The sequence below is a fragment of the Heterodontus francisci genome, chromosome 17 (assembly GCF_036365525.1).
Source record: "Heterodontus francisci isolate sHetFra1 chromosome 17, sHetFra1.hap1, whole genome shotgun sequence".
Classification (NCBI taxonomy): Eukaryota; Metazoa; Chordata; class Chondrichthyes; order Heterodontiformes; family Heterodontidae; genus Heterodontus; species Heterodontus francisci.
In genome coordinates, this window is record NC_090387.1 from 27,598,766 (window position 1) to 27,616,935 (window position 18,170).

Below are 18,170 nucleotides of genomic sequence, written 5' to 3' on the forward strand. Positions count from 1 at the left end.
CCTGCCTGCATCTGAAGGAACGGGTGCGGATAATCCCGCATCACAATCCCCGTGCCCATTTTCGGGGGTGATCGGATTTGCCCCCACTGTATTTGCATAGAAGCTCGGTAGAGTTTGGTATTCCCCACACAAACAGGGTTGATAAAATTCTCTAGTGCAAGACTTTGCCAAAGAGTCGGACTGAAGACCAAAATTAACCAAATAGCCCTGATTAGGAGACACCAAAGTTTGTTTTTAAAAGACTGCTGACTGTAAAGGGAGGGAAGATTAAAGAACTATGGGACACATGCTGATCAAACTGCTTTTTTCACTCAGCATGAAAAAGTCAACCTGTACTTACATGTTACAGCAATCTAAGAATCTTTACTCTGGCTGAGAATTCTGACTCGCTCGCACCAGCAATCAGATTTTTGGCATATTCAGTCAGTAATTCTCCAAGGTGACATTTTCACAAACACTAGTTTGTGAAAACGGGTATTTATCCGTTTGTAATCCCAAACATTCTGCTCATTTAGTTGTGGGAGGGGCATGGGAACATCAGTTCCAAAATATAACCATGTAATGCACATAGCTTTAATGCAGCGTTGTGACCCATTAATATGGACAGAGACATCTACAAAGTGCTGATGGGTTGATGTGAGAGTTTTGCTGAAGCTTTTTTGTAAGAATCTGTCACGGGAAGCTTATCCGGATCACTTCTTTGCCAACATGGTGCAGTACAGTTGACAGGTATATGAGGGTATTGTGCTTTGTGCTGAAATGGGTCAGTGTTGGGGAGGGTGGAGCTTTGTGTCCATGGGGCGGGGCACTCCTCGCAGTCCACTATAAGAACTCTTGCTTGTTCGCGGCTGTGTTCATTTCAGTCCATTTCAGTCCAAGACGATCCAAGTTCTTTTCGCTCTGACCAGAATGTCTGCAGCTGATCGCACCGTACTTGTGCTTGGGGGAGCCGGCACTGTTGGATCGGGGACTGTTAAAGTTCTGCTGGAAAAGGGTAAATGACAAATTTCGCTACATTCAGGTGCTGCAGTCGGGTCGAGGTTCCTTCGAATAGCATTTGTTTAGTTTTGACCAGTGTTTATTGGATGTTTCAGTTCGTTTCATACTGCTAATTTATAATTGCTGCTGTGAGATTTGTTTATTAATGGAAGAACTCAAAGCAAACCCAGCTAATTAACTTGTCCAAAGAACAATGTAATGTGAAACTGACGCGCTAACGGATAATTCATAGAAATATACAGCACGGAAGGAAACCATTCGGCCCATCGCGTGTTTGCCAGCTATCTGAAAGAGCTTTCTAAATTACTCCCCCCGACGTTAAACTGAGGCCCAGTCTTTCTGCTTGGGTGGGTGTAAAAGACCCCATGGCACTATTTCGAAGAAGAGCAGGGGAATTATGCCCGCTGTCCTGGCCAATATTTACCCCTCAATCAATATCACTAAAACAGGTTATCTAGTCCTTATCACATTGCTGTTTGTGGCAGTCTGCTGTGTGTAAATTGGCTCCCAGATTTCCTGCATTACAAAAGTATTTTCTTGGCTATGAAGTGATTTGAGATGACTGATGGTCATGAAAAGTGTTATATAAATGCAAGTTTGTAGAAAATAAAAATTATTCATTCACTATTCTTCTTTACTTACTTTGATATTTAGTTGAAAAAAAATCACATTTTATTAATCAATTATCATTAAATCAATGCAGTTTCATTTGCTTTCTACAGGGTATAGGTACCACTATGCTAAAATCCAGTGACATTATTATGGCACCTGGGGAAAACATATATTCAATAGGGTAGGACTTGGAATTCACTGTAAATCTATTTGGGTCACTTTGATGTGCATAACAAGTAGTAGGCTCTCAACAGCAGCAGATTATATGCAAATCCTTTTAAATTCAGCATTAACAATGTATAACAAATCCCAGAAACATCTTTTCATTATTTTTTTTATTTTAAGTTTGTGTTTTGGGATACATTTTTATCCTTGTAAATGTGAAAGATGTGGCACTTTACACATTCAGCGTGCAGTGTCTTACAGGTAAAATGCAGCAAACTAGATGAAGTGTAAAGCTCACTTGTCACCAAAGAGCATCTCTACTTCTTTAACGTGCTATTCTAATTTTTTGCACTTGCTGTCCTTTTGACCTCTCTGACCGAAATTTCAAAATTGCTGAAGTATATCAATTTGTGCCAATTCAGGCTGACCTCAACTAGTAGTCTCAAAGACACACATCTTTATGTTAGTGCTTGCAATTATACTACTATATCATTTTTTATAGAATTCTTCGGGTTCCACCTAACCTAAGTGATATTTCTCTGGCTTCAAAAGAATGCAGGTAGATTTCACACAGATTCTTAGGATTGTCTGTCTGTTGTTCTGGTCTTCTGCACTTCTGATGCATTACCTTTATGGAAAAAAGACCCTCCGGGTTTTCAACATTGCTGAGTTTTGAAGGAGTGCTGTGAAGCTGAAACTTCTCATCTCTTTTGCAATAAGACAATTAAGCAATGTCAGAGTTGTGAGCGGACTGCAGCAATTCAAGAAAAAGGCCCCGCCCCCCCGCTCCCCCAACCTTCTGAGGGACCACTAGAGTTGGGTAATAAATGCTGGGCTTGCTAGCGACACCAATATCTCAGGAATGAATTGCACTAAAGCTGTACTCCATGTGTTGTCAAATCCAAGTGGTCACTGCCTCTGCCAGGCTGTTTAACACAATTCCTCTCCAAAGTCACTCCGGAGTTAAGACTGTTAATTTTCTGTCATGAAAGTGGCAGTATAACTGCAGTCTATTATGGTAGGATGAGTGCTTTCTATCTAAAGAGCTTTCCCACCCACCTTAAATAGTTCAAAATATTATAAAAAAATGTTCTTATCTGTTAGGAAAAAGGTTATACTTATTCTTCTATACCACAGTTGCTGGATAGCTGCCATGTTAGAAAAGAGCAGCTTTGAGGGCATCAGTGGTGGCTCTATCAGGAAGTAACTCTTCTAACATTAGTGTGGATTAGTATCCTTCTCAGTTCTAGAATGCTGCCTGAGAGGCATTGTCAATTCTGAAAAGTAATACGGACCACAAATTTCTGCACTGTTGCCGACACCTCCTGATCAGCTTTCAGGACTGATTATAATTATATTCTTTGCTAAACCCATGACAATTATGTCACTGACATCAGCTGAGAGGCACTTTCCCAGTTTGAGACACCAGACAACTCCCCATATGCTGTTGGCAAGGAGATTAAATGTACAACATCTCCTGACAGCGCTCTGAATCAAATGTTAATTTATTTCAATGTTCTTTTCGAGGAGTTAAAATACTATGTGTACTTAGCACAGTGATTTTCAAAGTGTGGTCCACAGACCACAGGTGGTCCGCGAGGGTCCTCCAAGTGTTGCAGGGGCTGGCCCAAAATGCAAGCCAATGATGCGCAGCGCCACGGCCGAGGGGATATGAGAGAATAGGCCAGAACCCTCATCCCCACTACTTCTGTGACGTCACAAACCAGACTGGCTCCCACATGCACAGCACGTGTCAACATAAGCACGAGCAATAACAATGTAGTTTTCTAAGCAAGATTTATGTTACTGTTGATTTTGTTTGATTAATATAGATGTAAGCTAAGTATTAGTTCCTCAGAAGGTAATTGGAAAGAATCTATAACATATATAATGTTTCTAATTAAATGTGTTCTCTTGTAGTATTAATGTTTATAATATGAAAATGTTTATACTTTTTTGACATGAATTAATAATTTACTTACGATATTTAATGAAAAATTAATGCACAAAAGATTCACTACATTTAATAGCAAAAAAGCAGTGAAGTATTTATAGTTTCCATAAGTCCCCATTAATTCTGATGAATGTTTTTGTGGTGGCAAGTGAAAGCGGGTGGGTTAGGGCCTGTAGCTTGTCCCGCCTAAGTAGTCTGTGGATGGAAAAGTTTGAGAATCACTGACTTAGTATACCCACTCACTTCCTTCAACTAAATGGTGTTGCTATGGGAACCTGCATGGGTGCTTGCTATGCCTGTCTTTTCATGGGATAGATGGAATGTTCTATCTTCTCGCCACAGATGCTGCTGAGTATTTCTGACATTTTCTCTTTTTACCCTGTATGATGGTCAGTAATATCCATTTTATGCGCCATTCTGCTGAGTGTTTAGGCTTCAGGTATTGTATATTCTGTTCCCTCCCATAACTATTCAATATCTAACTGATATTTTAATTTACCTTGCCCTTTCTATGGTTTCCTGCCATGTCACTTCATAGCTGAGAGCTGATGCACTGACAGCAGCAGTAAAGGCCCATTAGAAATCCGCCAGGGTTGATTTCTGATCAGGAGGTGATAAGCCTGACAAATTTAATGCCAGTGCAGCACTCCGTTAACACATGCATCAAAGACATGCATCCCTGTGAGATATCGATGCTGCATCAGGTGTTCTACAGAAACTGCTCTCCACATAGAAAATCTAAAATATAATTAGCAACACTGATACAGAAGGTGAAAGCATAAGAAATCATGGTACAAGAAATGACCATTCAGCCCTTCTCCAGATTATGTGCAATCTGCTCAATAACAAACAGTTGCCAGCCTATTTAATCTTCTCAGGTAAGGTTTGTGGAAGTTTATCCTTCCTGGCAACAAACACCCCCCTCTGCCACCTCCAACCCCAGTCATTTGCACTCAGGTCAATCAAATGAAACTGCAGAATATCCATTTGAAGTTTCGTCCCAAACCAGATGCTTTTCTTGGTACATCATTTCCATTGTTTCAGCAGCTCAGGAACCATCATGTTCCTGTATTCAATTACCTTAATCTGCACTCATTCTTCAAGGCCATTCTTCATCAGACATTCATCCAGCTCTTTTTAAAGCTGTTAATAAATAGCTGAAACTAAATTAACTGTGAGGCTATCCCACATTGGAGAGAATCTGACTTTCTAGCCTTGCTTGAGGCCTGTTCATTTTATACGTGTCCACTAGTTCTGCATTTACAGATGATTCGAAAGATGATCCAAAATGTTAGCAGTTTTTTTTTTAGCAATTTATAGCAATGTTACTTTCACAGCATTTTTCTTAAATCCGAGAGCGGAAATAACTCAGTCCCCTTAACAGTACCTCCCTGCCCAGGACCTGGAGCAGTTTACATAGAATTACATATAATAGAATTAGAACATTACAGCGCAGTACAGGTCCTTCGGCCCTCGATGTTGTGCCGACCTGTGAAACCATCTGACCTACACTATTACATTTTCATCCATATGTCTATCCAATGACCACTTAAATGTCCTTAAAGTTGGCGAGTCTACTACTGTTGCAGGCAGGGCGTTCCACGCCCCTACTACTCTCTGAGTAAAGAAACTACCTCTAACATCTGTCCTATATCTATCACCCCTCAACTTAAAGCTATGTCCCCTCGTGTTTGCCATCATCATCCGAGGAAAAAGACTCTCACTATCCACCCTATCTAACCCTCTGATTATCTTGTATGTCTCTATTAAGTCACCTCTCCTCCTCCTTCTCTCCAACGAAAACAACCTCAAGTCCCTCAGCCTTTCCTCGTAAGACCTTCCCTCCATACCAGGCAACATCCTAGTAAATCTCCTCTGCACCCTTTCCAAAGCTTCCACATCCTTCCTATAATGCGGTGACCAGAACTGCACGCAATACTCCAGGTGCGGCCTCACCAGAGTTTTGTACAGCTGCATCATGACCTCGTGGCTCCAAAACTCGATCCCCCTACTAATAAAAGCTACACACCATATGCCTTCTTAACAGCCCTATTAACCTGGGTAGCAACTTTCAGGGATTTATGTACCTGGACACCAATATCTCTCTGTTCATCTACACTACCAAGAATCTTCCCATTAGCCCAGTACTCTGCATTCCTGTTACTCCTTCCAAAGTGAATCACCTCACACTTTTCCGCATTAAACTCCATTTGCCATCTCTCAGCCCAGCTCTGCAGCCTATCTATGTCCCTCTGTACCCTACAACATCCTTCGGCACTATCCACAACTCCACCGACCTTCGTGTCATCCGCAAATTTACTAACCCACCCTTCTACACCCTCTTCCAGGTCATTTATAAGAATGACAAACAGCAGAGGCCCCAAAACAGATCCTTGCGGTACACCACTAGTAACTAAACTCCAGGATGAACATTTGCCATCAACCACCACCCTCTGTCTTCTTTCAGCTAGCCAATTTCTGATCCAAAGCTCTAAATCACCTTCAACCCCATACTTCCGTATTTTCTGCAATAGCCTACTGTGGGGAACCTTATCAAACGCCTTACTGAAATCCATATACACCACATCCACTGCTTTACCCTCATCCACCTGTTTGATCACCTTCTCGAAAAACTCAATAAGGTTTGTGAGGCACGACCTACCCTTCACAAAACCGTGCTATCGCTAATGAACTTATTCTTTTCAAGATGATTATAAATCCTGTCTCTTATAACCTTTTCCAACATTTTACCCACAACCGAAGTAAGGCTCACAGGTCTATAATTACCAGGGCTGTCTCTACTCCCCTTCTTGAACAAGGGGACAACATTTGCTATCCTCCAGCCTTCCGGCACTATTCCTGTCGACAATGACGACATAAAGATCAAGGACAAAGGCTCTGCAATCTCCTCCCTGGCTTCCCAGAGAATCCTAGGATAAATCCCATCTGGCCCAGGGGACTTATCTATTTTCACACTTTCCAAAATTGCTAACACCTCCTCCTTGTGAACCTCAATCCCATCTAGCCTAGTAGTCTGAATCTTAGTATTCTCCTCGACAACATTTTCTTTCTCTACTGTAAATACTGACGAAAAATATTCATTTAACGCTTCCCCTATCTCCTCTGATTCCACACACAACTTCCCACTACTATCCTTAATTGGCCCTAATCTAACTCTAGTCATTCTTTTATTCCTGATATACCTATAGAAAGCCTTAGGGTTTTCCTTGATCCTATCCGCCAATGACTTCTCGTGTCCTCTCCTTGCTCTTCTTAGCTCTCCCTTTAGATCCTTCCTGGCTAGCTTGTAACTCTCAAGCGCCCTAACTGAGCCTTCACGTCTCATCCTAACATAAGCCTTCTTCTTCCTTTTGACAAGCGCTTCAACTTCTTTAGTAAACCACGGCTCCGTCGCTCGACAACTTCCTCCCTGCCTGACAGGTACATACTTATCAAGGACACGCAGTAGCTGCTCCTTGAATAAGCTCCACATTTCGATTGTGCCCATCCCCTGCAGTTTCCTTCCCCATCCTACGCATCCTAAATCTTGCCTAATCGCATCATAATTTCCTTTCCCCCAGCTATAATTCTTGCCCTGCGGTATATACCTGTCCCTGCCCATCGCTAAGGTAAACCTAACCGAATTGTGATCACTATCACCAAAGTGCTCACCTACATCTAAATCTAACACCTGGCCGGGTTCATTACCCAGTACCAAATCCAATGTGGCATCGCCCCTGGTTGGCCTGTCTACATACTGTGTCAGAAAACCCTCCTGCACACACTGGACAAAAACTGACCCATCTAAAGTACTCGAACTATAGTATTTCCAGTCAATATTTGGAAAGTTAAAGTCCCCCATAACAACTACCCTGTTACTCTCGCCCCTGTCGAGAATCATCTTCGCTATCCTTTCCTCTACATCTCTGGAACTATTCGGAGGTCTATAGAAGACTCCCAACAGAGTGACCTCTCCTCTCCTGTTTCTAACCTCGGCCCATACTACCTCAGTAGACGAGTCCTCAAACGTCCTTTCTGCCGCTGTAATACTCTCCTTGATTAACAATGCCACACCCCCCCCTCTTTTACCATCTTCTCTGTTCTTACTGAAACATCTAAATCCCGGAACCTGCAACATCCATTCCTGCCCCTGCTGTACCCATGTCTCTGAAATGGCCACTACATCGAGATCCCAGGTACCAACCCATGCTGCAAGCTCACCCACCTTATTCCGGATGCTCCTGGCGTTGAAGTAGACACACTTTAAACCAAGTTCTTGCTTGCCAGTGCCCTCTTGCGTCCTTGTAACCTTATCCCTGACATCACTACTCTCAACATCCTGTACACTGGAACTACAATTTAGGTTCCCATTCCCCTGCTGAATTAGTTTAAACCCCCCCGAAGAGCACTAGCAAATCTCCCCCCCAGGATATTGGTACCCCTCTGGTTCAGGTGAAGACCATCCTGTTTAGGATATATAGGACAAAAACAGGCTATTCAGTCCAACAAGTCCATACCAGTGTTTATGCTCCACTCAGGCCTCCTACCATCTTTCTTCATCTAATTCTATCAGCATAAGCCTCTATTCCTTTCTCCCTTATATGCTTATCCAGCCTTCCCTTAAATGCATCTATACTATTTGCCTCAATCACTCCCTATGGGAGATCCACATTCTCTGAGTAAAGAAGTTTCTTCTGAATTCCCTATTTAATTTCATGGTGACTGTCTTACATTGACGGCCTCTAGTTTTGCTCTTCCCCACAAGTGGAAACGCCCTCTCTGTGTTTATTAAAACCTATCATAATTTTAAGGACCTCTATGAGGGCACTCCTCAACCTTCTCTTTTCACACAAAAACATACCTATCCTGTTCATCTTTTCCTGATGGATATAACCTCACATTTCTGGTATCATCCTTGTAAATCTTTTTTGCACCCTCTCCAGTGCATTTATATCCTTTTTAAATATGGTGACCAGTTTTACACAGTTCTCCAATAGTGCTCCAACCAAGGTATGATACAAGTTTAGCATAACTTCTCTACTTTTCAATTACATTGCTCTAGAAAAAAAACTTAGTGCTTGGTATGTTTTAACCTGTGTCACTACCTTTAGTGATTTGTGTATTTGTACTCACAGATCCCTTTGCTCCTCTATCCCATGATTGGAAAGACAGGTTAGATTTTCTGTTCATAGATCATGAAAGAGCCAAATTCTATCTCAGCCTTACTTGGAGATGAATTATTAAGAAACACCAAACTATAGTCAGCTGTTCCCAGTTATACAAGATTGGAATAGTTTTTGTCTCATATCTAGTTTCCAAAAAAACCTGCCCCATATTCTGTGTTTTCATCTTAATCAAATAAATCACATCACTACGTAGCCAGCCCCTGAAGACTACCCAATCTCCAAATTATTTTCAACAATTTAGTAGGGTAGGTAAACATGAGAGTTAAAATTATATTCTGCTCCCCATAATCAAAAGTACTCATACCAGATATATGTCACAGCATAACCTTCTTACTTTTCCACATACACCACAGTTCTATGTGAGAGGGAAGACATTTCCAATATGGAGTGCTATGAACTGCAAAGCAATAAATATTTCATTTATTGGCAAATCATAATATTTTAACACATATTCCAATGGTATTTTTAATAATTAAATAATCGTTAATAGATTTAGTTTGCATGGCAGCATTCTAACTTGTGCACAGTGGAGTAATAGGATGCAAATTTTTACCTATGATTTCTCCACAAGGTGAATTTCCAATCTCAGCCTTGCTATCAAGGAGAGGCAGTAACTGAAGGGTCCCCAATAGTGAGAGAGGAAAAATTGATCGCTAAGTAACCCAGTCACTGCTGCATTCGCAACAACTTTGACATGTAAAGCCTGATCATCCTCTCATTACTGGACTGAGATAAATGTGAATAATGTAAAATACGTAGTTTAGTGAATATAAAGTGAAAATTCTCTCCGTGTTTATGACAGGCCATGACAATTTTTTATTTTGGTTTCACTGTGGTACTGCTGAAAGAAAGAAGTTTAATTTGTAGAACAACAACTATCACATACTCAGGGGATCACAAAGAAAATTAATTTTGCTATGATTACCATTCCTTTGCAGGTAGCTGCATCAGTAACCTGCATGCAGCAAGTCTCACAAATAAGATTTAGAGCCAGTTGACCTGTTTTTGGTGATGTTGGTTGTGGGATGAATGTCGGCCAGGATGCTGGGAGAACTACTTGCTTTTCTTCAAACAATATCATGGGATCTTTTACTTCCAACTTAATAAGCAAGCAGGATCTTGCTTTAGTGGCTCAATTCAAAAGACAGAATCTCCAACCATGCAGCATTCCCTTGCTATTACAATAAAGTATCAGCTTAGATTATCAACAGAAACCCTGGGGTGGAGTTTAAAACCAAAAGTCTTCTGACTCGAGGCAACAGAGCTTCCACTGAGACAAAGAGAAATGTAGTCAGATGAGATTTGCAGAATAATTATCCCCTTGAAACTGAAAATTGTGCCAGCTCTCACAAAGGTCACCAAATGTCAATGTTGTACAAGTCCAATAGAAGGGTGTTCCCAATAGTTCAGTGAGTAACAATTGGTGTGGTACTGAGTCATTTTAATAAGTAATATCTCTAGTCTGATATCAAATCTAGGTTACTCGATTTCAATGAGACTGAGCATTCCTGGACGTGAGAGAGGAGAAATTTGTTTGCTTTCCCAAAGCTGATTGCAATACACTGGCACCTGCTGCATGAAAATCAGACTACAAATTCCTACAGTGTCTGCTGTAGGACAGTGTCACTACCCAGTGATCTGGGTGGGGCCCAGCTCTGCTAGAGCCCTGCCCTTTTTGGGGGCCCACATTCTGAGTTCTTGAACAGCAATTGATCACAGAGCAATTGATGGTCAATAGGAAAGTGGCAAATGTCAAATCTCTCATCTTTTGAAAAAAAAATCAGAATGTTCAGTTAGAACAACCTGCAACCCTCTCATGGAGTGGCTAAGTGTCATTCTGAAATTCCTTGCCTTTTGAGAGGTGGGCACCCAGGGAGTGCTATAAATGGCAAGGAACCACCACAGTTATGCTAATTGCCCCACCCCTGGGATTTGTGCAGGGTCCATGTTAAGTCAAACTGCTGGTTACAAGTCCTGTCCAATCACACATCCACCACTGCAGCAGTCCACCAGGAATTTCAAGGTTATTCAGTCAGCACAGAGTGAGGCCTTGCTCGAATGGTTCAATACCTTGCTGTGATTTTTTTCAGCCATTTGTGTAATGTACTCAGTGCGTGTAACAGGAAAAGGAGAAAATGGATAGAGAAAAAAAACTCTGCTGAACTTGCCCAATTTCAGTGGTTTTGCTGAAGTATTGCAAAAGGGTGTGGGTGAGCTAATGAATCATCTAACCTATGATTCTGAGTTTTTAAATACAAGAATTCTGAAACTTACTTCACAGATACTTTTGAGACATATTAGTCATTAATGGTATCTTGTAATAAATCTGGTGATCCCAAATGGAGTCTGTAGTTATAAGTGAGTAACAACTTTGCATTTTTAACAAAATAAAAATTTAAGTAAAATAACAGAAAGACCAGTCTGGTGAAAAAAGGTTGATCTTAGAGTATCTTAAAATAATTCTCCTTAAATCTGGAAAGAGTTGTCTGTCTTTTTGATGACATTGATAAGTAGAAAGTATAGGCAGTCTAAATATCATTTGCTATAAGATTACGAGATGGGCCAGTGAATAGAATTAAACTTGGTTTGTTGATGTGCTGATCTTCCCTCAAAAGGACACTTTTGTTAACGAGATCACATGAGGTTATGCCACTGACTCATCAAGGTTGAATCCTAAATTAGTTCACTTAAAATTTTTACCATCACACAAGTATAATTGTAAAAAATGATGATACCATGCTACAATGTTTGACCTGTTACCTTGATATGAACATGTGCCAAGAAATATATGATGCAGAATGTTAGTTTATGTGTATATTTGAACATTAATTAAGAACTTATAAACTTAGGGAAGTAGTCATCAAAAGCAGAAGTGTTTGCAACTGCAGTCTGTTTAGATTTAGATTAGAGATACAGCACTGAAACAGGCCCTTCGGCCCACCGAGTCTGTGCCGAACATCAACCACCCATTTATACTAATCCTACACTAATCCCATATTCCTACCAAACATCCCCACCTGTCCCTATATTTCCCTACCACCTACCTATACTAGTGACAATTTATAATGGCCAATTTACCTATCAACCTGCAAGTCTTTTGGCTTGTGGGAGGAAACCGGAGCACCCGGAGAAAACCCACGCAGACACAGGGAGAACTTGCAAACTCCACACAGGCAGTACCCGGAATCGAACCCGGGTCCCTGGAGCTGTGAGGCTGCGGTGCTAACCACTGCGCCACTGTGTTTCATTGATTTAAAGAAAATGTATTTGCATTTTTCAGTGACTCCCTTTCCCAAAAGTCTCACATAACATTATTTCACATACGGACCAATTTTGCTTCGTAATCATTCACAAAGACGACAGCCTAAATTGGCTTAAGTTCTGGTTTTCATGCTATCCTTCTGTTTAAGGCTGGGCTTTGGTGCGAGTCAATGCTTGGATATAATTATCAACCATTTCACTGAAAATATCCTCTCAATTTGAGGCTGTTATCAACAAGATCAATCATGAAATGGAATGTTTCACAAGAGACTTTAGTTACAGGATATACTGTGTGCATTCTTCAAAAGAACATTCATTTATTAGAGGATTCAGAAAGAATGGCAAAGTTGATTTCAAGACATAAATTCTAAGGCTGTGACATAATAGGTTTGAACACTTCATGTATTTGTCTGAAATGCTTCTCTCCATTATTTTAGCAGAGGCTTTAATGCATTTAAAATAATTGGATTACACCTTTGTTAAGAAAGGAAATGGAGGAATTTAAAGCAGACACATTCAGTGTTCATATTTGTTAACCCACAGTGTTATTTCAGGCCAGTCTCCCCCAGGTGATCATTTATGCCCAAGTGCAATGAGAGGAAAGTCTTTTGGATCCGATGTTAAACGAAGCTTCTGTCTGCTCTTTCAGGCAGATATAAAAGATCCCAAGACAATATTTGAAAAAGATCAGTGAGTTCTTCTGGTATCCAAAATGCCTCCATCAACTAACACCACAAAAGATGGATCAACATGTCATTCATCTCATTTGCTGTTTGTGGGACCTTCCTATTTGTAAACTGGCTGTTGTGTTTGTTTGCATAACACCAATGTGGACATTGGCTGTGAAGTACTTTGGAATATCTTGAGGATGTAATAAGGTGCTATAGGAATACAAGTTGTTCTTTTGAGTCTCCTGAAAATGGATGAGAAATTTTTTATATGTCATGGCTAACTGTGATATGTAAAAAAAATCTTTACTTGTGAGGTTCAGAATAGCTTGGTGAGGCCATTGCATCCCAAGAGTTATCAGTGTAAGTTTTCATAATCACCACATGGCTGTAAACAGATAGAGCAGATCACTCACCCTTTGTAGAACCCATCAAATTCAATGGAATGAAAACTGAACGGGCTCTGTAACAGTGCAGCCCAGCTGAGCATCCAAGCCATGAAGATGAAAATTTACTCTGTCCAGTCAGGTTCACTGATGGGCTCTTAACAGTGCTGGCTATGTTATATGTGCGTTGAAACTATGCTATATGAGAATAACAAGCACAGAAATATACTCATAGAAAATTTCTTTATCTGCTAAAATAAAACGCTGAAACACATTTATTAAAATAGCGGACAGCTTAACTTCATATGAATGCATTAACTCATTTATTATTAATATCACCCAGTTCAATTTGCCTGCTTCTGTTTAATGCTCACCTACTTCTTCATAATCATATGATAAGACAGCGGTATTTTCTTAATCGTTTGGTCTGCTGTCCACCTCCAGTGTGTATTCAGCGCCCTTTGATGCAAGAATGAAAGATATTTATACAACACCTTTCACGTGCATGCCCCAAAGTGCTTCATATAAATTACTTTCAAAATGCAGTCACTTTTATAATGTAGGCAAATGCAGCAGCCAATTTGCACATGGCAAGGCCCCACAAAACAGCAAATGAGACTAATGATTGGCTAATCAGTTTTGGAATGAATGTTGGCCTGGACACCACCATACTTTTATGTTTTATACAGCATAATTCTTTAAATTAATCATAGTTTTCATTTTCATTTATTTCATATGAGCTTTTATCCTTGAGAAGGTAAAAGAAGTCAGAAACAAGGGGAACAGAATAATTTGCACTTCTGGTGCTGGGTATCATTAACAAACATCCTAAGGCCAGATATAGTATTTCAGAAAGGATGTAGAGTAAAATTCCTTTTATTCTGGTCCAATTTTGCTTAAATCCAATTTCACTACTGGAATTATTCCCCACATTTGCCAGACCAGCCATTCTCCTGCTCTGTTTCAGTAAGATTATCAGTTTAGTGTCAAATGCATCAAATGGCATTTGTTAGGAACTTGTGGTGAAGCTGACCCAAACTCTTTCATGTATGGAGAGGTTTTCCATGTTAACGGTCTGGGCTGGATTCATTTCCAGGTCAAATAGGTGAAAGAACAGTTACTTGCTCTCCCGTTCCCCCGTCTGAAAAAAATATTTTCTGCTGTGGCTGAATCCTTTTTCTTGTGTCTTCTAGGCTTCCGTGTGGCAGTTCTATCCAGAGATGCAGCCCGGTTGGAAAAACTGAAAAACTTTGTCCCAGCTGCTACCAGATCTAGACTTTTTACATTGGTTGGAAATGTAGGTAAGGTATCCTCTTCAAACAGTACCTGAAGGAGGAACAAAAAATACTCTTTTTCTGTGATTGGTGGAAAAAGGAAGAAAGAGAAAAATCAGCATTAAAAAAGTCAAAGAATTCTATACAACTCTGACAAAAGAATCCAGTTCAGTTGAATCTCATTTACTATGTTGATGGGGTTAGATTATAATATAGAGCTCCCTGGATGACAAAAGAGTTAGAGATTAAGATGAAGAAGAAGTGTGCTTACAACAAATACCAGGTACAAAATACTATTGAGAACCAGGTTGAATATAAAAGGTCCAGAGGGAAGTGAAAAAGCAAATAAGAGAAGTAAAGACAGAGCATGAGACGAGATTGGCAGCTAACATTAAAGGAAATCCCAAAGTTTTCTACAGCATATAAATAGTAAAAGGGTGGTAAAAGGAGTGGGGTCGAATAGAGACCAGAATGGAGATTTACACATGGAGGCAGCTGAGGTATTAAATGAATACTTTGCATCTGTCTTTACCAAGGAAGAAGATGCAAACCAGGCAATGTTGAAAGAGGAGGTAAGTCAGACACTAGAGGGGTTTAAAATTGATAAAAAGGAAGTATTAGATAGGCTGTCTGAACTTAAAGTGGATAAAGCACCAGGGCCGGATGAGATGCATCCAAGGATACTGAGGGTGGAAATTGTAGAGACACTGGCCATAATTTTTCAGTCTTCCTTAGACTCAGGGATTGTACCAGAGGATTGGAGAATTGCAAACGTTACACCCTTGTTCAAAAAAGGGTGTAAAGATAAGCCCAGCAACTACAGGCCAGTCAGTTTAACTTCAGTGGTGGGAAAACTTCTAGAAAAAATAATTCGGGACAAAATCAATAGTCACATGGACAAATTTAAGTTTATTAAGGAAAGCCAACATGGATTTCTGAAGGGACAATCATGTTTAACTAACTTGCTGGAGTTTTTTGAGGAGGCAACAGAGAGGGTTGATGAGAGCAATGCTGTTGATGTGGTGTACATGGAGTTTCAAAAGGCATTTGATACACTACCACACAACAGACTTGTGAGCAAACTTGCAGCCAATGGAATAAAAGTGACGGTAGCAACATGGATACAAAAATGGCTGAGTGACAGGAAACAAAGAGTAGTGGTTAATGGATGTTTTTTGGGCTGGTGGAAGGTTTGTAGTGGAGTTCCCCAGGGATCAGTGTTGGGACCCTTGTTTTTCCTGATATATATTAATGACCTAGACCTTAGTGTACAGGGCACAATTTCAAAGTTTGCAGATGATACGAAACTTGAAAACATTGTGAACTGTGAGGAGGATAATGTAGAACTTCAAAAGGACATAAACAAGTTGGTGGAATGGGCCGACAGGTGGCAGGTGAAGTTCAATGCAGAGAAATGTGAGGTGATTCATTTTGGTAGGAAGAACATGGAGAGACAATATAAAATAAAGGGCACAATTCTAAAGGGGTTGCAGGAGCAGATGGACCTAGGTGTATATGTGCATAAGTCATTAAAGGTGGCAGGACAGGTTGAGAGACTACTTAATAAAGCATACAGTATCCCGAACTTTATTAATAGAGGCATAGAGTAGAAGAGCAAGGAAGTTATGTTGAACTTGTATAAGACACGAGTTCGGCCTCAGCTGGAGTATTGTGTCCAATTCTGGGCGCTGCACTTTAGGAAAGATGTGAGGCCATTGGAGAGAGTACAGAAGAGATTCACGAAAATGGTTCCAGGGATGAGGAATTTCAGTTATGAAGACAGATTGGAGAAGTTAATACTGTTTCCCTCAGAGAAGAGAAGGCTGAGAGGTGATTTGATAGAGGTATTCAAAATCATGAAGGGTCTAGACAGAGTAGATAGAGAGAAACTGTTCCCACTCATGAAAGGATTGAGAATGAGAGGCTACAGATTTAAAGTATTTGGTAAGAGAAGCAAAAGTGACTTTTTCACGCAGCGAGTGGTTAAGGTCTGGAATGCACTACATGAGAACGTGATGGAGGCAGGTTCAATTGAAGCATTCAAAAGGGAATTAGACAGTTATATGAAAAGGAAGAGTGTTCAGGGTTATGGGGAGCAGGCAGGGGAATGGGACTGAGAGAATTGCTCTTTCAGAGAGCCAGTGCAGACAAGATAGGCCGAATAGCCTCCTTCTGTGCTGTAACAATTCTGTGATTCTGTGATTACTCGTTCCTTTGGAGCATTAACTATTCTAAGATTCACAGGAATACAAGTAATGTCCAAAGAATACATGGGTTTTTATTGTAACTTAAACTGGAACTTATATACACAGCTACTACAGGAGCATACCTACACACATCTTACTCTGTCAGGCCACACCCACAACTCTCTGGTTATATTTGATATGACATCACTTCCTTTCATGACTCTTCACTTACAGCCTCTTAAAGTGATACCACCACATCCCCCTTTTTTCCAAAGATAAAAACGCATGTACAGCATGTTTCGGTTCAGACTAACTATATAGGAATAAAACAAAACATAATTTACAAGTAAGCAAGTTTAACACTCTCTAAAACATAGAGCAAGTTTGCATTTCATCCTGTTATTGTAAATTTCTTTTCAGAGCTGTGGTCGTCTTGACGACTCCTCTGAGACTCTGGTAACTCAGAACTTTGGTTAACATGCTCTTCCTCTGTGCTCGTAGACTCTATGGGCTGAAATTTTTAGTCCTACCGCTGATCTCGGCAGCTGGCGCAAACAATTGCGGTCCGTCCATCTGGGCCACGCGTCGTGGAGCCGCCATGATATTAAGCGAGGTGGATTATTTAAATAGCCGAGGCAGACCGCTCCCCACCGATAATGTGAAGGGGACAGGTTGTCCATCCCCGGCAATGGCATCTGCTGCCTGTCCACAGGCGCTGATGCCATTTTTAAAGGGCTTCGTGACCTAACTTTCAATTTACATATTTAAAGAAAAATTCATATAAAAAATAAATAAATTTATCTTACCCATCTCCCACCACCACCCCAGTAACCACAGAATTAATTACTTGCCCTCTCGCCCCCCACCAAAACACTTATCTTGTCCAGCTACCTTCCCCGCCCCACCCCGCAAAGTGCATAAACTTTACACTATAACCCCACACCAATGACATGACTTTGACACCGCTTCCCCCACCCAACACTAAGAAACTTACCTGCTCCCCCCTCCCCACCAGTGTTCCGTCTCGGTTCCCCGGAGGGGATCCCGAGACGCAGGAGTGCCGTCCTCTGGCACGAAGATCACACTTGGACTGATGGCCAGAGCTTAACGGTAATTAATTCATTTATTTACATCAATTTAAATATTTCATATGGGCTCCGATTGGGGGGGCTGCCATGGGCAATATTGGACCGGGCCTTCATGGCATCAAGGTCCATGATGGGGCCCTCCTGGAAGCATTTTCGGGCCCCCCTCCACAACCCCCGACGTTGGGGGTCTGTAAAATTCAGCCCTATATTTTCATCTTCGGACTTTGTCTTTGAACATGTCTGCGATGCCACAGAGTTGTCACATGTAATGTTGTCATACAGCTCTCTGAGTTGACTTCGGTTCCGACTGAGAGTCGTACCATTGGGTGTCTGGACCTTGTATAATCTGGGCTGATCGCATATTCTAGCAACCTCTGCAGGATACCAAGTT

General features: G+C 41.0%; 1 protein-coding gene across 1 annotated transcript in view; it reads left to right on the top strand.

The window, feature by feature from the left end:
• Nucleotides 1-879: 879 nt before the first annotated feature.
• Nucleotides 880-18,170, top strand: part of si:dkey-238o13.4 (uncharacterized protein LOC560780 homolog) — a 42,074-nt gene continuing 24,783 nt past the window's right edge. The window contains exons 1-2 of the mRNA XM_068049875.1: nucleotides 880-994; nucleotides 14,425-14,532. Coding sequence (XP_067905976.1) covers nucleotides 910-994; nucleotides 14,425-14,532 — 193 coding nt within the window. The 5' untranslated portion in view covers nucleotides 880-909. The remainder of the gene's footprint in view (nucleotides 995-14,424; nucleotides 14,533-18,170) is intronic.